This window comes from Bombus terrestris, chromosome 11, assembly GCF_910591885.1.
Source record: "Bombus terrestris chromosome 11, iyBomTerr1.2, whole genome shotgun sequence".
Classification (NCBI taxonomy): domain Eukaryota; kingdom Metazoa; phylum Arthropoda; class Insecta; order Hymenoptera; family Apidae; genus Bombus; species Bombus terrestris.
Window position 1 is genome coordinate 18,056,225 of NC_063279.1, and position 21,351 is coordinate 18,077,575.

Consider the following 21,351-nt stretch of genomic DNA (forward strand, 5'->3'; position numbering starts at 1 on the left):
GTATTTAATAGTGAGAAGATGGGTTGCATTGTTGGCAATCACTAGTTGGAAATTTTAAGCTGTGTTCTCATTCATCACATTGGATTGAGCTTTATTTTAGAGATCCAAAAATTATAGACTTTTTTTATAGTTATAGTTTTCAACATGTAAAATCTGAAAACGCAAATTTTAAATTGCAGAATCTACTGGTTGAAATGTTGATTATGTAAAACTGAGCATTTTTAGGGTATTTTACACTTTGACACCATGTTGGTTTCTATCCATTCTATCATTCCAATGACTGGACTATACAGATGACATCTGATTGGTCGCATAGATAAAGTTATGTGCTCTTGACTTCCGCTTACTTTATTAAAAAATTTAGTGTTTTCGAGCTTCCATCAACAATCCCATCAAATTAATGTTGTTATGATCATAATCAAATAAATAGATCATAAAAACATCCGCATTCTTGCGAGACGGACAAGAATGAGTGGAGCATCCCTATTTCTGTCGGAGACATTCATAGCATCACAAGAAACATTTTGTCTTCCATGTTTATTTTTCACAACTAGTCACGACTAAATTTTCGGACGGTTTTCCTTAGGTTTCAATGTATGTCTATCGAGACCTATTTATATAATCGTGGTTATGACGGAAAAAACATTATTGGTTATGACGGAAACATTACAGGTTGACACCGCAAAAAGTTGCACAGTCGATCGGCAAATTCATCATCGTAGATGTGACCTCTATTCTCATCTAATCTTTAGTTGGTAGCTAATTCGATTTTATTTTTTACATATGCGTACTATCTGTAGCTGTAGTTCAATTCCCTAAAAGTTAATTTGTATTAACGTAATCGGCCGCCTCACAATAGTTTAGAGTTTAATGAGCCAAACATATTAAATTAACCCGCCAAAATGGCCGTCATCTCGTGCGGTCAGTGACTCTACGGACTTCACTCATTAGACGAAGCATGGAAATAAGTCAATATGGTGTCAAACTAACATGTAAAATGTCCCAAAAATGACTAGTTTTACATAATTTACCTTTTGAACCGCGATTTAAAATTTTCATTTTTACATTTTACATGTCGACAATTATAAGATTTCGACAAATAAAAAAGTTTATAACATTTGGATCCCTAAAGTAAAGTTTAGCCCACGAATAAATCGATCGTGTATCATCCTATATGTTTTTTGTATAGTTGTTTATACATAAATTTTTTATGATATCTAAAGATAATAAGACATTTAACTAATCATGGTTAAAATCATTTTATGTGTAAAGCACGTGAATCTTTATTATAAAAGATATTATTTTTTGATATTGTTACATTACAGAGATAAATTTTGTAGAGTATGAACCTTATCATAGTAAATTTTCATCGTAATAAATTACATTATTTTAAAGTTTTGTAATCTGAATTATTATATCTTTTTCTATAATGTCGAGATCAAAATCAAGATTACAAATTACTAAAACTAGCTAAAACTTATAAAATTCATAGTCTTTCGAACATAATCGATTAATCGAGAATAAGAGAATAAATTTTTCGATTTATCGATAGGATACGTTTGCCTCTGCTGAGTTTGCATAGAATGACAGTTCTACAGACAAGTAGTGTGTAAGTACGTACAAGTGCTTATTCCACTGTCAATTAATCCACGTGATGATCAAAAATTTATGGTTATTTTTTTTTTGATTTTTTACATTTCGTTTTCTCAGGCGCAACTCAGACTATTCTGATTATCCACTTTTTTTACTAATGTCACCGACTGCGTATTATGGATAATAAAGGAAAACCTATTTGCCAAGATATATGTACTGATTGAAGACACCTAATGCAAAGTGATTCTTTCTTCACGCGGAATGACAGTGATTCACTGTAAGGCATTTTTTTGAAAGATTAAGAATATCGTGCATGTAACTTGTCATCGATCATTCTTTTTCACATTTCATATTTCAATATTTCAATATTTTCGATGAATTAGCTACAACAAAATTCTAAAATTACGTCGTACATTTCGTTCGAACGGATACCATTAATGGAATCGTATTTACCATTATCAGAAGTTGGATAGGAATGTTCATTCAATGACTTCAGAATTGGCGTAGCTAACATTAACGACGCAATGGAAAAATTCGCTATTGATTTGGACAAGGTTTTGGACGATTTCGAATTTAACGAAGGTAAAATTTATTTAGTTTGTTTTTATCTCTGTTTTAAATATACTCAAGATTCTATAAAGTTCCTAATTCTGGTTTTCTTAATAACTTTTTCTAAGTAGAATAATTTTTCTATTAAAACAATTTCAATTCTATAATTTTTTTTTTATAAAAATTGGTTTATAAAATTCGCTTTTTTTTTTAAATAATTTCATGTCTGATAGAGATATTTTTATTTTTTGATACTGTTAATGTTAATATAATGAATACATATTTCAGACTGTGCAGAGCAAATAGCATCTGATAATCTTTCAACAAACAATGCGTCATCTTCTTCAGTTAAATGTAATTTAGAACCTTCAGCTTTAAAAGGTTATAATTATCTTCTAATAGAGCCTAAGAAAGTAAATAAAGAATTCGATATTATATTACCTGTAGAAAGGCATAAAGACTTGCAACAAATAAATACAAAAAACAAATGTATTAATGAAAATGATATAGTTTCTGAGAATCTTAATTGTAGTACAGAACAGACAACAATAGAAAATACAGATGTAAATCAGTTTTATACACAAGAATGCACAAACGATAATAAGTCAATACAAAAACAATCTGTTTCATCTTATGATTCTGAACAGGTTTCTTTAGCAATATATAATGATATATCGCAAAAGGTAATACAAAAACAACAAAATAGTAACAACAGCCCAAAGATTGACAATAGATATGATAAGAAATTGAACCAGTCTAATCTGAAACCTAGTGTTAGCAACGTTTTCAGCAGTTTGAATGAGTACATTAATGCTCCACCTGGAAGTTCAGATTGCATTCATTCTGTATTAAATGATTCAGAAATACAGTCTGATTTAGAGACTAAGGTACCTCAGATAATTCAGAGCAGTGCTAAAGATAGTGATGAAAGTATACCACATGAACAGACAGTTGATATACCTGATCCAACTAGAGAAATTCTTGTTCAAAGCTATCAGGATGCCACAATACCCATAACGGTAGAATTACCAATTACATATGAAACTAACATTAAAGAGGACGTAAAAAATGTTCATGTAACAAATTTCAAACCATTGGAAAGCAAAACAGACCCTCCTGAAAAAGTTGTTCTAAATGAAGCTTGTATTGAATTAAGTAATAAAGCAGAAATTAAAAATGACAAAACACATAACTATAATTCTGATAGGATAGATCAGGAAAAAAATTCTATGCTTGAGTGTACTTATAAACAAGATGATTATTATGAAAATGAGTCTACAACACAATTGCAAGATAATGAAAGTAAATTAAGCGTGGAAAGTATTGGTACAAATGAGGAACATAGGAGCAGCTTAAATTCAGTATCTAAGCCAATTGGATTTAGTAACATTGATAATTTATCAGAAGATGAATTGACCAAATATTTAGCCGAATTAGAAGAAGAGGAGAAATTAAGGGAAAGCTGCAATAAATATGAAAATATTACAAATACAGCACAGAATGTTTCTCAAGATCAAAAAGATGAAAATAAGCAAAATGTCCAAGTTTTCCCAGATACTTCTGTAGAATCTCGCAAAATGATAGAATCAGAATTAAATGAAAGGATAGAAAACATTTCAGTATCTGACTGTCAGGAAAAGGAAACGGACAAAGAATTATTAAATAATGCATTAATGAAGCATGAATCTGATGATCGATTAAATGAAGACAGATTAAATAAACACAAAGATATTTTAAGTAATCCAAGTGGTAAAGAATTAAAATTGTTGCATAGAGTTAATATAGCTAAAGATGATAAAGTGAAATTAGAAAATGAATGCGTGCCTGATACAAAAGATATTGAAGACAGCCAAGAAAGTCCTACATATAGCTTAAATATTAATCAAGGATCACTAAATGATGGCAGAACTGAGATACAATTAAAAGAGCAGAAAGGAAATTCTACGCAATATAATCAAGCTTGTGAATTAAAAATGCCAAGTGATATTGATAATATTTCAGAAGAAAGAACTTCAACAACATCTGAGCCAGATACATTAATTGATATGACAAAACATAATAATGTTATATCTACGTCTGTGGATGTTTACACAAGACCAAATGTAAGTGATACTAGCAATGATTCAGAGAAGCCAGTACGTCCCCAAACGTTGGATATTGTTTTGTCAAACAATAGCACAGAACACCAAGTACTTGGTTCTACAAGTGATACACCATCTTATCAAATTCAATCAGATACTGATGGTATAAAAGAGGAGCAAGGATCTTCGCCGGATATTTTAGAGAATTCTTTACCGGAATCTGGCTCAGTTCTGGGAAAACAACCACCATTCTGGGTTCCCGATAGCGATGCTCCTAGCTGCATGCTCTGTGATGTTAAGTTTACCGTTATCAAAAGACGACATCATTGTCGGGCATGCGGAAAAGTGTTATGTAATAAATGTTGTAATATGAAATATAAATTAGAATATCAAGGAAACATTGATTCACGCGTTTGTGTTTCTTGTTATCAGCTTCTTACTAAAGGTAACTTTTCTTCAATTTAATATTATTGGAATTATTTTAACATTTTTTTTTATAATATTCGGAAATAAAATGTTTATCCTTTTAGCTGAAACAGAGCAGGGTATGGGAGAATGGTCTTCTGGTTATTCCACATGTATGAATAATAATGATATCAATTCGCCCCAGGTATGTTAGATATAAATTATTTTATATGTATAGTGTTATGAATCTTTTTTTATATGTAAATATATAAATTTTACTATTCTCAAAGAAATTGAGAAGAGTTCTTTAAGTATTACTCTTGTTTTATAACGGACCATTAACGATTTGTAGAACTGGTCAAAAAATATATGTATATTTATTTGATTAAATGTTTTTATCTTTGAATTGTTCTCTCACATTATTTTATATATTTTCGGTTTGTTTGCGTTCTAGATTTTGCATATTTGCATGTTTGGTTTGTTTATTTATGTTTTCGATTTATTTGTTTATATCGTCGTATTGACGAATTCTACAAAATGGGATTATGACATATTAATAATTGATGGTAACACTTCTGGAGCTCTCTTCACTGACACAAAGTATATACTGAGTAGCTTATCATATTTTTCATTTTAGTATAGGGTTGAATAATTACTTTCAATTATTTTTAATCTTTTGTTTCATTAATTTGATTCAGTTGTTTACAAAAATAGCAATATGAGATATTATACTACTAAATCTTTGATTGTGATTTCTACTACATTCTTATGAATATTAATATTCAATGAAAATTTTTGTTTATTAATTTCCTAATTTCTATTGAAAACAACTTGCAATGGAATCTTGTAAGACTCATTAATCTCCTAAATTTCTTCAATTTTTATTACGTTATTTCTTCTTTTTTATTTGTAAATATTTTGTTGAATTTACTAATTCAGAATAAATGTATAAATTAAATTTAGAAGAAGCTTTTCACTTTGTGAATTAATTTAAATTAATTGTGAATTAGTATGAGTTTTATGACCACCTATAACAACTTGTTGAATACTTCTTTCTTGTTAGAATACATTTATATGAGAAGATACTAATTTGATACAAAAGCTTGATATTTTTCAACTAAAAATAAATGTCCACTGTTTAAAATTTTTTCTTAAATCATTTAGGTAATAAATTCATAGTAATGTATTTTACCTGTTTGTATTATGTTCTTTGTACATTATGAATGTTTCTTATTTCTTTTGCCATGCATTGCAAATATAAGGCATGTGTTCGAACTGTAGTATTTTTGTGAAAAGTGACTTGTTTGCTTCTTATTTTAATAGTAATTAATATCCAGTAAATACGAAAGATTTCTCATAATTTGCATTAATTCAGTTGTACAAAGTTATTAACAAATAGTTGCTTGAAATATTACATTAAAATTTTGTTAAACATATATATCCTTTGTCATTTTATTTATCTTACTGCTAATAGTGCTTGTTTACCTTATTTAAGCTTTTTGTGAATTTTTCAAAGCAAACAAATTCTTTTTTAAAGTTAATATTTCTAAGACAAGATAAGATTTTTAAGATATTTAGTAAAACATAATTTCATTATATTGAAACATAATTAAAATACAATTAACTGAAAAGTACTGATATTTTATGTGCATGGCTTGTGTTTGCTGGATAAAGAAATAAATGTGAATGTTAGGAGTATTCGACAAATGGTTATAGGGGAGACAGCCTAATCCAAATAATCCCATGGAGTACTGTTCAACTATACCACCCTTGCAACAGTTAGCTGGCGGCTTGCCTCCACCTCCTACGGTTATGGTACCCGTTGGAGTCCTTAAAAGGGAAGATGGTACAAAGAGTCGGCCTGAAATTTCAAAATCTGTTATGTTCAGTGATGGTGAGTGAAGGTTATAAATATTATGTTATTTAGATTTATTTAAATCAAAAGAAATGCATTGCTAATGAATTTGTCTTTATTGAAAGTTAATATTTCAGTTTTTATATGCCTTACAAATGATTACAAATGATTTGGTTTATCACAAAAATTATTTTTATTGATATATTAGAACTATGCTTCTGGCTGCAGATAGCTGTATAATATTTAACACTTAATGCTTAATATATATTATTCAAATCTACAACAACTTTATGTAATAACTCTTTACACTTTACTCTTAACATACCTTATTATAATATTTTTAGTTCTTTGAGTTAAAGTTACACTCCTCTGTCCAAGTTATTATTATATTTTACATTTCACCTCCTTCAAATATTTCACCCTTACGCTGGACCTGTTCCTTCCTGTTTGTTTTGGTTTTATGCACCTCTAACTAAAACACAGGAATAAGGCCTGGCTGTGACCTGACAGAACTAGACATGTCGTGGGATTTGAAACCACCATACCGGAAATCTGGTAGTAAGAGAATACCAACACCTGGCTCATCTGCACCAAGTACGTCTGTCAAGAAACAGAACCTACCACGTTTTGACCCAAATACAGAAAGTTATGTGCCACAAGACCCTAATGCGCTTCCACCAACAGTAACGATACATAAAGGACGTAAGTAATAATCTTATTTACAGAATAGTAGTTCTATGTTAATGTTGTATTACATAAATATGTTCAAATATATAAATCAGAGGTATCGTATCATGCTGTAACGGACGAGAATCTTCTATACAAAACGCTGAAAAATGAATGTGAACCACCTGTTATGTTTGCGATTAATCGAAATCTCTATGCATATGTAAAAATAGTAACTTGTAAGTATAAATTAAAGGTGCATATAATTTCAGATATTATACAATTACTAATAAATTCATTATTTGTAGTAAATTGTTGTGTTAATAAAACATGTTGGAATGTAACTTCGAAAGGATTGGATTGCGTCGGACAAGATGAAATTATATTATTAATCGAGGCATTACCTGATGAAACCCGGGTTCCTAAGGATCTGCTTCTTTTTATTAACCAATTACGTCTCGAAGCTATGAAAGGTATTATTTATATTCTATATTAATTAATTTACAATGCTATATTACTTTGATTTCATGCAGGAAACATTGTGTCCGAATTGGGATTTTTAATATACCAGGGAGGAAATTTCTTGGATTCTCGGGAACACGCAGGGTTCTTGTTTATTCGACAAACATCGCAATGCTTGCAAAAAATTGTATTACCTCCTGGCCCGTACCTATTTGGCCTCCTAGTTCACAGGTTTGTTTTTTTAAGGTATAATGCAAATTTAATAGCTATTGAAAATGGATCAATTTGCTGTCTTGATATCTATAGGTGGGAAACACCATGGGCGAAAGTATTCCCGTTACGCCTTGTTTTACGACTGGGCGCAGAATATCGTTACTATCCATGCCCGTTGTTCTCGGTTCGGTTTCGAGATGCATTATACTTTGAAATAGGACATACAGTTATGAAGGTTTTAGCGGATTTCAGAAATTTTGCGTACACGTTACCAAGTGTGAGGGGACTAACAATTCACTTAAGAAACAGAATGACGGATGTAATGTTTCCGAGAAATCGATACGATCAAGTGATCAAAGGTTTAAATAATTCGAATGATCACGTATTAGCATACGCTTCAAATTTTAGTATCGCTGCTGACTCACATTTAGTCTGTATACAAACTAATACCGGTGATGAAAGCACTTATCAAACGCAAGCGATAAGTATCAATAATAATCCAAGAACAAGTACGTATTCGATTTTTACTTATTTATGCATTTATTTGAATATTTGGAAGTAATTGTTCAATCGATACAGTAACAGGTACTAGTTTTATCGTGATTAACGGAGCATTGAAATCATCGATGGGTTTGTCAGCGAAATCTAGCATAGTTGAGGATGGATTAATGGTAGAAATAATGCCAGAGAAAATGGAAGCCTTGAAAGCAGCTCTAAAAAATATGCAAGACTTTTCGATCGGATGCGGTCGACAAGGAGCACCCGAGCCGGATGAAACAGTGAACATAAAGTGGGTCGATAATGACGTGCAATTCAATGTAGGGTAAGTATTACTATAATAATTATTTATAATCATCTATTTAAGTTTATGTTGATTGTTTTCAGGGTAAAAAGTCCTATTGATAGACGACCTATGGATGGTATTCCTTCAATCCGAATACACAATGGTATTGATTATAAAGGAACGAGTAGATTTATACGATGGACAGAAGTATTTATCATTAATGTACGTTTAGAAAAAATATGATATAAATTCTGAATTGTTTACTATATTTATAATATATAACATAGAATATTATCTTTTTAAAGTCCGATGATCATCCGAATGGTGTTCATGATCCTGTGGATATAAATAAATTATCAGGAAATATAGCGAAAGCAACATGTACAGCCTTAGTGAAGTTATTGGACTTATTAGCCAATGCTGGTTTAACAAAGCTTGGTGTAAGAACAACTATTCATCCTGACAATGTAAGTTTAATGTGACAATTTATAAGCTTCTTTTATAAAGTGTGAAAAAATAATCAGATTTTAGTCATTTAAAATAATTTCTTTGAAAAGAGAAATATAATAAAATTATAATTATAACAATACTAGGTTGGTTATGAAGCCGGTAGCGAAGGTATGAAATTGCCTCCAATCTACATGAAGAGTTTAGACAACGAATTAATTCAAGTTCTGCATAAAGCAGCGCAAAGTAGTCAAGATACGCATATTGTGCTTGAATTAATTTTTTACATACTCGATGATTGAAACCTTGCTCCGCTCGCTCCTGTTTTGTTAACGTTTTTATTAATATAACATAGTAGAAATATAAAGCTCGTGATGTTCGTGCACGACTGAAATGTATAATTAAAAAACTCGTGGAACCACTAAAAAATAGATCTTTTGAGCGAAAAATATTTTCTATCTGAATACTATCTATCTATAATGATACACAAAAACAGCGCTTATATTATAAAAATATATCGAATCATATTTGAGTATAATTATAATAGAGAGAAATTACGAAATTTAAAGTTATATAGATAATGAAAATTGTTTTAAATTGTATTAGCTTTAATCTTTTGGAACTCAAATTTGTTTGCCTTTTATGAGGAAAGAACATTGATATCACAATTTTTGTATATCACATATATATATATATATATATATATATATATATATATATATATATATATATATATATATATATATATATATATATATATATATTATATATATATATATATACATATAAATTTTATAAAAAAGAAATATCAATGGAAAATTTTTTGCGACTAAAATCAAAATGAAGTACCATTATTTGTTATTGTGTAAATATATCTGTTTTGTTGTTATTCGTGTAATATGTGTATAATGATAGTTAAGAGTACTTTTCTGTCAAAAGAGTATTAAAAATATTAATGTAATAAACTGAAAGATTCTTATTTATCTTTCCATAATTTAATAAGAACAAAATCTTAAATTGTAAGGATTCTTTAACAAAATAGTTTTTAACATTTCAAATCAATTTTGTTTTTTATATATATATATATATGTTAAATATTATTAAATATTGATAGAAATGATACAAATAATGATACGACGATGAGATACAAATTGTTGTATTTTGAATAATTAATCAAGGGCTTAAGGTTTAAAACTAAATATTGTGACTATGATAAAAGAAATTGCATAGTTTGGTTCAATATAATTTATACATTGCAGAAAAGAAATTGATTCAGGAAATTTCCTCATATTTGTTTAATTTTCAATAATGTTCCAATTTTATCAAATTTTGTAACTTTTACGTTAGGTGAAATTTTTGTACTTTGATGTTGACCTTAGCAGAGAAATAAACTCTATGATATTTCAATAGAAAGGATTTAAATATGGGAATATTTATGACACGAATATTGATAATAGTAACTACTAATAATAATTTGTAAATATGTATGTATGATAGCTGAAATATGTAAGTTTGTTTTATTGTCAAAGCATACATTTTGTTTTTGAAAATAGTTAACAATAATCAGTAGATAAAACATTCTTCTGACTTATGATATAGTATTTTTGTGATTTAGTTTGTAAATTTTCTTTCTTTGCTCTATCTTGTAATGTTTTAGAAGTTAGATTGAATCTTTATAATTTGATGTTTCGGTATCGCACGGTATCGAAACATAATGAAATACCAGAAATTTATAATAACATTTAGTTTCAATTAGCAAGATAGTGAATAACACATACTTCTATATTGTTGTAAGCAATGTGATTATCGACATATATAAATGTTTATATTTGTTATTAAAAATTTGGGAAAAGAAAATCCACATATTTTAAGAGCGCAGAATTTTATTTTTTATTGCTTGTATTGTAAGATTATCTAAAAAGCTGTTTAACATGATAAAAATTGAATATAGAAATTAAGAGTATAATTGCAACAAATTTACTTGACTGCAAGGAATTGTATACAGTAGATTTAAAATATGTAATTTGTTAATGTAGCATGCAGATCAAGTTGACAAAAAAGCTAAAATTTGTAATTCGCAATAGAAAGTGATGTAAATAAATAAAAAAAATATTGTGTGGGTAACGTTTTTGTGTTCATATTTTTATCACGTTTAAAAGAGAATGAACGTTAGCATATATAAGAACCTATCAAAGTAGGGATCTACTCCGTTCGGTTGCTATTTAACATATATAAGAACCTATGCATTTAAGTTTAAAGTTATAAATCTGCTCTGTTTGTTTGCACACTAGCATAGACAGAAACCTATTGAGTTCCATTCTACAAGAACCTATTTAATTGTACGGTCGTACGGAAAAGTTTATATCTACTTTCCTATCCAAGGTAGACAAGTATGAGAATGGCAAAATCGCGCAATAATGAAAGTAATTGTAAGTTGCCTAAGAAAGAGAAATTAATTGTTTATTACATTTTTTTTAGAGAAGAAAAGAGAACATTCCTTTTCAAACGATAATGGATCAGTGGAATGAGGCAATAATCTTAATATATTTTTTATACACGATAATGTTTTAGATTTAATATTAATTCTTGGCACTTGGCATGTTAATTGTACTGGCATGAATATTTTTTCATCGTCGGGATGTAACCACATATTCTTTTTCCTCAGTACGTACTAATTCCGATTCTTGCTGACCGCGGAAACTCTCATATTCGTAAGGTAAGGCAAAACGATCACTATGAAGTCAGCCCAGAGAACAGTCGTTTCTGAAGAATCAATTCGTACAATGATTCTAGGAGCATTCGAAGGAAAGCTTTCCGTTAAAGTTGAGGAAAATTCGCACCTGAAAAGACATCAAGAATTAAAAGAAAAAACGAAGAGCAGTTAGAATTTTTTCGAAGGCAGAAATTTACATTTGAATAATACAAGTGTCTCACTCAAACGTTTTGGATGGTTTCCCTTTATAGGATGGTTTCCCTTTATAGGATGGTTTATTGGTATAGAGATACACATACATATTAAGTATATGTAATATTTGTAAATGTATTGTTTATTCTCTTTGTTCTATGTTAATAAATTGTTATATTCTGATATTTTGCACTATTTCTAACCCTAGTTTTATATGTGCCATCGTTCTCCTAAGCTCCCGTATCTTTCCCGTAAAAAATTCAGATATGTTAAATTTTCGTAAAAATTTTCGATTTTCTTCTGAAATGAAATTTTCGTAACCAATATTGACATGATTTACTATAATTCTAAAAATAATTTTTTTGGTAGGAAGTTCTGATTGGCTATTTTTTAAATTTTCGTTGAAAAATTCCGTATTTTCGTTTCATCTTTCACAGTCTTCCACCTATTTTTTCGTCATTCTTTCACTGGATACCAAATGAGAAATATCATTTGTTTTTAATATAATATGAAATGTTCATTTTAATATAATTCTTCGAATTTTAAAAAATCAAAATTCATAAAATTAATAATTTTGAGTCAGTAATGAATGAAAGATGGATAAAAAGCGTGATTAATTTCGTTGTTACATATATATGTCGTTACGTTTTCATGTCCTTACATCTTGCTTATAGTCAATTGGCTTTTTTATTTTTATCGGTTTTGTAACTCATTTGAATCATGATTCTACTTAAGTTACTCTGTTCAGACATCAGCGTCGTTCAACTGACGGTTGGCCCGTATCACCGCGTGCTGTCGTATATCGGGAGTTTTATTATTTTTGTTAACTTCTAAAGTAAATGACTTCCGAATAGTTCTTAGAGTTTATTTAACATGGTATTTTTTAAAACGATCCATACATAATACTACATCGCAAACATCGCATTTAAAAACTGTTTCTTTTCGAACTAACATAGATAAGCATATAGTTATAGTTTTTAGTTTGGAGGTAACCGTATAGGAAAATACAGGCCAGAATATCGCGTTAATGTATCATTGATAGATGATGCTTCTCTTACTCTTACGTTTGCTAAGTATTTTTCAATAATTTCTTCGGCTAATCTTTGCTTGTAGACAGGGAAAGCTCGACTTTTTTTATTGTTTCTGAAAATTATATAACTCTTTAGTAACATCTTGTTTATAAAGTAAAAAAATAATTTTTATAGCCTTTTTTAAGCAGATACAAACTTTTTCGTAGAACCGTACAATTAAATAGGTTATTGTAGCACTCAATAGGTTTTTGTCTATGCTAGTGTGCAACCAAATAGGGCAGATCCCTAACTTTAAGCTTAAATATATAGGTTCTTGTATATGCTAAAATGCAACCAAACTTGGTAGATTCCTACTTTTATAGGTTCTTGTATATGTTAACTTTCGTTTCCTTCAGCACTTGGTCGCGTGGTGCAGCACTAGTCCGGGAACAACCAGGAGCATAAGCGTGAGCACTCTCATTTCCTCTCTGTTAATATTAGGAGTATCGCGAAGACGATTCTACATACAACGGGAGTGCCGGTGCATGAGTGTTTAGTGATCAATGAACTCAGCGTTGCTGTATATTGGGGCGTGCTGCCACGGGTCTTATTAAGCCGGCAGACGTATGTATGAGAGAATCCAACATTTTCTGTTGCTTCATAATGTAGTTTGATTGATTCTTTCCCTTTAAAGATCCTAGGCCCCGCCTTTTTCTCTTCGTATCACTTCTCGTATATTTAAGATGCATCACTATAGATCTTTTATTTCTCATTTTTTAAGACAATTTAAATTGATTTATCTATTTATTTTAATTGGAAATTCATGTCTTATAGAAGAAATTTAATAGCGGAGTACGGTCGACAAAACTATAGTTCAGAATATCGGTATCTATTTGAATGTTAAGATCATTAATTGATCGACAAATCAACACTTTCAACCCTTTTAACTACAGCCAATCTCTTAACGTATTCCATTAGCACTGTTCGATTAGTAGTATAATCGGTATAATCATGGTCTTGACGTAACATTGTAACATCGTAACTTCTCGGTAAGATACTTCTAGAGTGGATTGTCGAAAAATAAGTCAATAACACTTACATTTAGCACATATCATCATCGTAAGTTATGTAAACAAACGTTAGTAATTTTTTTGAAATAATACAGCATAAGTAAGATCGACTGATTGCTTTTTGTATAAACCATAATATTTGACTTTTGATATTTGTGGATACACTTTTCTCGTCTTCATATCGTTACATCTTTCGCACTTTCTCAAAAATTTTAGACGATCCGATGTAATCTGTATAAGATTTCACGATACTGCGTAGATACAGGATTACTTTGAGATTGAGAGGATAGAGAAAAATATCGTGTATCTTTTTCGTAGTATCATTTGTACTGCATGTTGTCAATGTTAATGTAATATTTATTCGAAAGATATATTATATTTAACTCAATCTGTTTTTTGTTAGAAACAGTAAGTAAATATACTTCTGTTTAAGTAAATATACTTAATGTCTTGTTACAGATGACAATGTAATAGTGAATTATAAATCAAATTTTCCATAAGGAAATAAATTATAGATGGTCATTCTACAGTTTACAGTAGATGACTAAAAATGAATGATATAGAAAGCATAAGCATGAAAGGCAGTGGAGGATCTAAGATGCCTCATAGTCATTCGACTCCAGCAGGTGTGGATGGAGGTAGTAGAACCCCTCCTACAACACCTAGAAAAGCTGGTAAAATGCTTGCTGTTCGTGTGCAGATGTTGGATGATACGATTACAATGTTTCAAGTTCAGGTAATTTTTATAACAGTTTCATGAAATGGTTCTGTTCATTGGCGAGGTAGTTACAAATATAAAACACAAAATATTAAAAGTGACATGCTTTCATTTCAAGTTTATACTGAGTCAAATATATCATAACTGCTTCTATAACTAATGTTAAAATATCATTAAATATTAACGTATATGAAATAAATATTAAAAATTATATTAGATTGATTTTGTAATGAGAAGTAAGTCAATTATATATCTTTAATCACATGTTTAACTAATCAGTATTTTAATGTAATTACTAAACTAATTTAATATAAAATCACTATATGAGATATATGCCATAATGTCTAAGAATAGAAAGGAGTTCTTTTTCAGTTTGATGTATTTTTTATTTATAAAACTATAACAATGTTTTCTATTTTTAAATATTTTTATAAATTATTGTTTGTCATTGCATTTATTTGATAACAAAAAATTATTTATTTTATGCTATCTACGCATGTAATACTTCTAAATGAATAATTGGAGCAGATAATTGGTGATACTATATTGCATGAAGTAAATGTATTGATGTATTGATTATTCATAAAATATATATGGTGCATCTAAAGCATATTTTCAGTTGTCTTAGAGGGTAATTTAAAATGTGATAACTTTATTTTGAAATATCTGACATTGGAAATTTTTTGCAATCAAAGTAATTAGGCTTGTACTATTTTAAGTTTATTTAAATTTTAGGCAAAAGCTTTAGGCAGAGTGTTATTTGATCAAGTTTGCAAACAGCTACATCTTTTGGAAGCTGATTATTTTGGTTTGGAGTACCAGGAACCTAATGGAACGAAAGTAAGAAGCTGATAAATATGTGTTGTTGAATAATTCGTATATACAATTTTGATATTTACCAATAGTATTTATTTGCAGTATTGGTTAGATTTAGAGAAGCCAGTTTGTAGACAAGTTGGACTATCACTAATAGATCCCATATTAAGATTTTGCGTTAAATTTTATACACCTGATCCAGCACAATTAGAAGAAGAGTTTACAAGATATCTATTTTGTCTTCAAATTAAACGGGATTTAGCCCAAGGTCTATTACAATGCAATGATAATACGGCAGCTTTGATGGCGAGTTATATTGTGCAGGGTAATAATAATTCATTTCAAAATTATATAAATGAAAACGAATTAAAAAGTAGAATAGTTTTACGACAAATGATTAATTATTTTAGCCGAGTGTGGAGATTATGTGATAGAGGATTATCCAGATCATACGTATTTGTCAACTTATAAATTTGTGCCTCATCAAGATCAAGAACTAGAGCGTCGCATTATGGAAAATCATAAAAAACACGCGTAAGATATTTTCCACTTAACTTTGTTTAAATATGTATAAAGTTTCAATATCCTGAAAATGTTACGTTTTGTAAACAGAGGCCAATCACCGGCAGAAGCAGATCTCAATCTGCTGGAAACAGCACGTCGCTGTGAATTGTACGGGATGAAAATGCATCCAGCTAAAGTAAGTATCGTAAGATATGACTTATGCTATGCTTGAGTATATAATCGTTGTTGCATTTCATTTGTTATCGAAGGATCACGAGGGTGTACCGTTGAATCTGGCTGTGGCACACATGGGGATAGTAGTCTTTCAAAATTTTACCAAAATAAATACGTTCAGTTGGGCTAAAATCAGGAAAATCAGCTTTAAAAGGAAACGATTTTTAATTAAACTTCATCCAGAGGGTTACGTAAGTGTATTGTATTCTGTTCAAATAATGTCGAAACGAATCCTCGAAGAACCGGGTTTGAAAATTAACTATTTCGCGCAACGTTTGTAGGGTTATTACAAGGATACCGTGGAATTCTTTTTCGAAGGACGCAACGAATGTAAAAATTTTTGGAAAAAATGCGTAGAGAATCATGGATTTTTCCGTTGTTCGGTGGTCAAACGAGTGGTACGACAAAAAACACGAGTTCTCAGTCGTGGCTCGTCATTTAGGTATGCGCGTTTGCGCTAAAAACATTCCATATTATGTTATGTATATAAAACGTATAAGGCATGTAAGCCGATTTAATGAAATTTCTTGATATTGCGTTATTAGGTACAGCGGAAAAACTCAGAAGCAAATCGTAGAATTTGTTCGGGACAATTACGTGAAGAGGCAAACGTTTCAAAGGTAAGTTGGATTAGCAGCGCGAAATGTCGTTCTATGATTGAATCAATTCTTGGATACACTAGTAATGTGTAGCTAGTGCATGCGTATCGTTATGTACTGTCCCCTTTTAATGCTGGTTTTATACCATTGAGATATATTTTAATTAACGAGCGCACTAATCTTGCGTGGGTAAGACGGGAGGTGGCACGGTCTTGCTTTTGCCGGGACATTAATTGGTATTTATCATGTCTATCGTTGTTCCAATTTTACGTAGAACGAAGTGTTTACTCTATTCGTTTTGTACTTTCGTGTGTCAGTGTTGCCTGTTCGGACAGGGGTGGCGGGGAGTCAGGCTCACCATCAGGCACGATAACCCGAATGATCAATGTACCCTATTTTTGATAGTGTGGTCACTAATTCTCGTCGTTGTAACACCTAATGATACACACTGCAAAGTTACCATACTTCACTGTCCCGATCGAATCTTTACCAATCAGATATTTCTCCATCGTAGTAGCCTACTCTACAATAGAGCATAGAGATTACGTACTTCCTTTATAATAATTTCATCCTTGTACATACAGTTAACAGGTATACATGATTTTTTATCACGCAATATCGATGTACAGTCAGATAACATTACTAAATAATGCGCTATTAGAGCGAAAAGCATCGTGTTTCACCGATAGATTCATCGCCGTTTGTGTGCACATTTTTATCGAATATCTCCGTGTGTGCGATAATTGAGCATGCGAAGATAACGAATACTCGTGCGCAGATCCTTTACGCGTAGCATTAACAATAGTTTGCGTGCAAAAATATAACTAGTTTACAAAATCATTGAATTTTGAATGTAAAACTGTAAGCACAGGATGTAGGAAAATTATTAAATGCAATGAGGGCAAATATTTAATAATAATGGAGGGGATTTTTAACGATGATATGGTATCTTGTGTATAAAGGATAATTTTCATACGATTGCTTGTTAACATTGCTATTATTACCATTATTTGAATAGTATATTTTCTGTTTAACTTAATGTACTATTTTATCGTTTTGAGGGCATACTTGATTATTTGAACATTGTTGTTTTACCGCGATCGTGATATTGGTTGCGATATAAGGGTAGCAAGCATCGCGAACGCGAGTGACACGCAACTTTTCCTTCGATACAAATACATATGTATTAAAGGAACGTTTATGAGAGAGAGAGACAAAGAGATTTAAAAAGAAAAGGAGACCCTTGAAACGATAATGGTTAACCGAGTAAGCGTAACGAGAAAGCTACTATTTTACAAGAGATGATAGGAAGGTGGAAAAAAAAAAATGCGAAAAATATTAGTTAGTTCTGGACAGGCTTGGCATTTGGTAGCCTAAGTCTGATGCTGAACTTGACTCTCTCTTGCTCGCAGGTCCAATTCGTTCCGGCAGACTAGCGGTGGTAGGGCATTGCAGGGCTTGGAGGGGGGAGGCTATCGTGGGGCCACTCCAAGCAGCTCCCTTATGGGCAGCTCCAGCATCTCTGCCCACCCCCTCCTGCCCCTCGGCGATCCTGGTATGTACCATGACCGACACCAACCTCCACGAGAAACGCTTTCTTTTTCATACCCCCGCTCTTTGCCTCTGTTTCGTTTTTTTGTTTTTTCTTTTTCTTTTAAAAGATCAGTTTCTCTCGATTGTCTTCTCTTTTTTCCTTTCGTTTTCATTTACTGTGTTATCGTTTATTCTTCGTTCGTCCCCTAGCATTATTTTATTTTTGACATAAGTTCTGTTGAAGTATCGTACATAAAGTATCGTAAAAGTAGAGAGTAGTAGAGTTAGCGTATTGCAAATAGAACGCTTTTAAAAATTATTATCTGGAGTTTATTATCTGAGGCTTGTTTACGTTGTTCCGTCAAGAGAATGTAAAAGCGGAAAGAGGCTATAAGGGAAGGTATACTCGTAAGAATATCGAATATATCGATTCGCCGGGAAGAAGGTCTTGGAGCAATCGAGCGAACGCCGATGAGTTCAAAGATCCTTCGGAATCGCAAAAGGCGAATCGAACGAGAAAACAAGAAAAAATGAGATAACAGAAGGGTGGGTAGAGGGGAAATAGTGGGAATTATGGAGGGAGAAGGATCGCAAGGAAACAGGGTTCGCGAGCGGGGGTAGGTGTGCAATACCGGAAATGTAAAAGCTAAAGAAGGGAATAATTTCAGCCCTGGAAACCCCAGCTCTGTCTCTATCATGCGGCTCGATGACACTGGATTCTCCGACGACTGTGACGAGTGTCTCGATGGGAGGGACGATTCACCGTCGCGAAGACACAGCTACGTCGTTTCGGACACTTACCTCCATCGACGTCCATTCCCCGGCCACCCCCAGCCAGGTCCCAGTACCGCGGCAGATGCTTGCTGCCAGCCAGCAACGGATTTCATCAGCAGGTCGTATCAGCCCCTCTAACAGCAGTCCTCCTGAATTTCCCCCACCGCGACCTATGCCTAGACATCCCTGGCAGCGATCGGCCAGTTGCCGCGAGTTGTACGCTTCTAGCTTCGAGGATTCAGGGAAAGCGCGATCGAAGGACGACAAACCTTCCGATGATCCTATATTGGAACCTTTCCGTTTGCCCTCCCAGGGAGAGCTAGACAATCCCGTGACGCGCTACGATGAAAGTAATCGATCGTACAGCGCGGCTAGCTCGAAGTTACCCTCTCTCGATCACGACTCGGTACCCGAGCGTGTCTATAGTAGCTCCTACCCGGGAACTTCGTCGCTCTCCACTGAATCTGGCCACGAGGAATCTGGTCCTGCGGGAGATCTCTCTCACGACGATCTTTCGCACGATTCCTACGAACTTTTGGAACGCGAGCACGAATTTGAATATCCGGAATCGTATTCGAGTCCGCGGGACGACGACGACGAGAACGAGCCAATGTCCGATAGGAGCGACGAAGGAATCGAGCACGAGATGTTCCAAATGGATTCCGAGACCGATTCCTTCGTGAAACATCGATCGATCAAATCCACGGATAGACAACAATTCAAATCTGTGCTCGCGGACCTCAAGAACGCTAGAACAAAGTCTATCGATCGGTATTCAGCCGTGACCGCGAAATCAGACAGTGACTATATCACCGTTGAGTCTCGAATACAACGATCTAGCACTCAAATCGAACGAAAATTCGAGACACGACACGCTAATTCGATAGAGCAACAACAGCAACAACAACAATCTAAACATTCTCTTCCGCATCAGGACTCTGGGAGAAAAGATCCTGTCGTGTTGCAAGTGCAAAAACAAAAAATGTCTGTGTTGAACGAGTTGAAAAACTTGAAGCCAAAGTATAAGATCACTCACGTAGATTCGGAGATTTTACGGGATGAGGGTATTATGCGTCCAAAATCTCGGATAGATGATGATTTGAGTCCAGTAGATTCGACCAATAGAACGATCATAGATCAAAGAGCTAGGACAGTCAGAGCACGCAGTATCGCCAGTTTGGAAGACCATATATCACGCGTATACGTAGAAACGGGTAGTTTAGGTCGGGGTTACAAAGGTGCTGGTGCAGGTAGTGTTAGTAGCGGTGGTGGTGGTGGTGATAGTGGTGGTAGGGATCGAAAATCGAATCGCGAAAGCGAGGCGAAGCTCGAGAAAACGCTGGCAAAGTTGCAAGACAAAGAGAAGAGAAGCGTGGACCGAGAAGATAGAAAACGCGTCGAAAGGGATTATTTCAGGGAGTATTCGAGTAAGAAGACAGAAAGAAGCGAGTTGAGAGAACGTCGATCGGTCGAGCGATTGGATTCGCGAGATCGAAAATCGGACATGCACGGTCGTCGTAGCGTCGATCGAATAGACGCAAGAGAATTACGAAGAAGCATCGAGAGATTGGATGTTCGAGAGAGAAGTTACGAACGGCTGGATTCGAAGGAGAAGTCCTTCCGTCACGGTGATCCTTACGCGTTACGCGGGAAGAGCGTCGAGCGATTAGATTGTCAGGAACTTCGAGGTAGCACGGAGTATCTAAACAGAAGTCCGAAAGAAAAGACGGGTCATCGGTATTCCGAATCGAGGGAACGTCGAGAGAGAAGCGTGGAACGGTTAGATTCAAAGGAGAAGAGGAGAAGTCCGGGAAGTCGAAGTAATACGGTCGATTACAACCAGAGGCATACGTTGGAACGTTTCGATTCTGGAAATAAAAGCCCGCTCGAACGACTCAGCGCTGGCAGGGAACATCGTGGAAAAAGCGTCGAGAGATTGGACTCGCAGGAGAAGCCGACATTTGATTTCGATCCCGTTACGATCGAAAGATTGAAGTCTTTGGAGAGGTGCAACAACGTTTCGAAGGACAAAGGATACGATAGAAAAGCGGAGCGAAAGAGCTTCGAAAAGTTGGATTCGCGCGAACGAAGACACCCAGATCGACTAGATTCGCGCGAGCGAAAGCAATTAGA

The 21,351-nt window shown here is 33.0% G+C and overlaps 2 protein-coding genes and 2 long non-coding RNA genes across 24 annotated transcripts in view; 3 read left to right on the forward strand and 1 right to left on the reverse strand.

The window, feature by feature from the left end:
• Positions 1 to 1,487: 1,487 nt before the first annotated feature.
• On the forward strand, positions 1,488 to 9,535 carry LOC100649780 (zinc finger FYVE domain-containing protein 9). Of its 6 annotated transcripts, none has more exons than XM_003399306.4 (15): positions 1,488 to 1,609; positions 1,711 to 1,870; positions 1,977 to 2,175; positions 2,431 to 4,668; positions 4,754 to 4,833; positions 6,345 to 6,522; positions 6,967 to 7,185; positions 7,266 to 7,388; positions 7,458 to 7,622; positions 7,683 to 7,842; positions 7,918 to 8,333; positions 8,404 to 8,647; positions 8,710 to 8,830; positions 8,914 to 9,075; positions 9,202 to 9,535. In XM_003399306.4, the coding sequence occupies exons 3-15, from the start codon at positions 2,118 to 2,120 to the stop codon at positions 9,355 to 9,357; spliced, it is 4,320 nt and encodes a 1,439-aa protein (XP_003399354.2). In that variant the 5' UTR covers positions 1,488 to 1,609; positions 1,711 to 1,870; positions 1,977 to 2,117; the 3' UTR covers positions 9,358 to 9,535. The 6 variants fall into 6 exon arrangements, with proteins under 6 accessions (XP_003399354.2, XP_020721283.2, XP_020721284.2 ...); XM_020865624.2 differs by having other exon boundaries at positions 6,994 to 7,185; XM_020865625.2 differs by having other exon boundaries at positions 6,408 to 6,522.
• A 255-nt stretch (positions 9,536 to 9,790) lies between these two features.
• On the forward strand, positions 9,791 to 12,143 carry LOC125385987. Its single transcript, XR_007225786.1, has 2 exons — positions 9,791 to 11,771; positions 11,849 to 12,143. It is a non-coding gene; the product is annotated as an uncharacterized LOC125385987 (long non-coding RNA).
• Positions 10,921 to 13,431, reverse strand: LOC105666298. The gene is made up of 3 exons (XR_001099189.3): positions 13,188 to 13,431; positions 11,966 to 13,103; positions 10,921 to 11,895 (listed from the first exon to the last, which is right to left on the reverse strand). It is a non-coding gene; the product is annotated as an uncharacterized LOC105666298 (long non-coding RNA).
• An 11-nt stretch (positions 13,432 to 13,442) lies between these two features.
• LOC100648719 (FERM, ARHGEF and pleckstrin domain-containing protein 1) overlaps positions 13,443 to 21,351 on the forward strand; it is a 28,803-nt gene continuing 20,894 nt past the window's right edge. For 5 of the 16 annotated variants that reach the window (XM_048410282.1, XM_048410283.1, XM_048410284.1 and 2 more), the window contains exons 1-10: positions 13,451 to 13,594; positions 14,500 to 14,776; positions 15,494 to 15,598; positions 15,677 to 15,899; positions 15,985 to 16,108; positions 16,187 to 16,274; positions 16,348 to 16,503; positions 16,594 to 16,754; positions 16,858 to 16,932; positions 19,113 to 19,337. In XM_048410282.1, coding sequence (XP_048266239.1) covers positions 14,591 to 14,776; positions 15,494 to 15,598; positions 15,677 to 15,899; positions 15,985 to 16,108; positions 16,187 to 16,274; positions 16,348 to 16,503; positions 16,594 to 16,754; positions 16,858 to 16,932; positions 19,113 to 19,337 — 1,343 coding nt within the window. In that variant the 5' untranslated portion in view covers positions 13,451 to 13,594; positions 14,500 to 14,590. Of the gene's footprint in view, positions 13,595 to 13,944; positions 14,109 to 14,499; positions 14,777 to 15,493; positions 15,599 to 15,676; positions 15,900 to 15,984; positions 16,109 to 16,186; positions 16,275 to 16,347; positions 16,504 to 16,593; positions 16,755 to 16,857; positions 16,933 to 18,323; positions 18,467 to 19,112; positions 21,333 to 21,351 lie in introns of those variants that run through there. The other 11 variants (XM_020865616.2, XM_048410286.1, XM_048410287.1 and 8 more) reach the window with 8 other exon arrangements.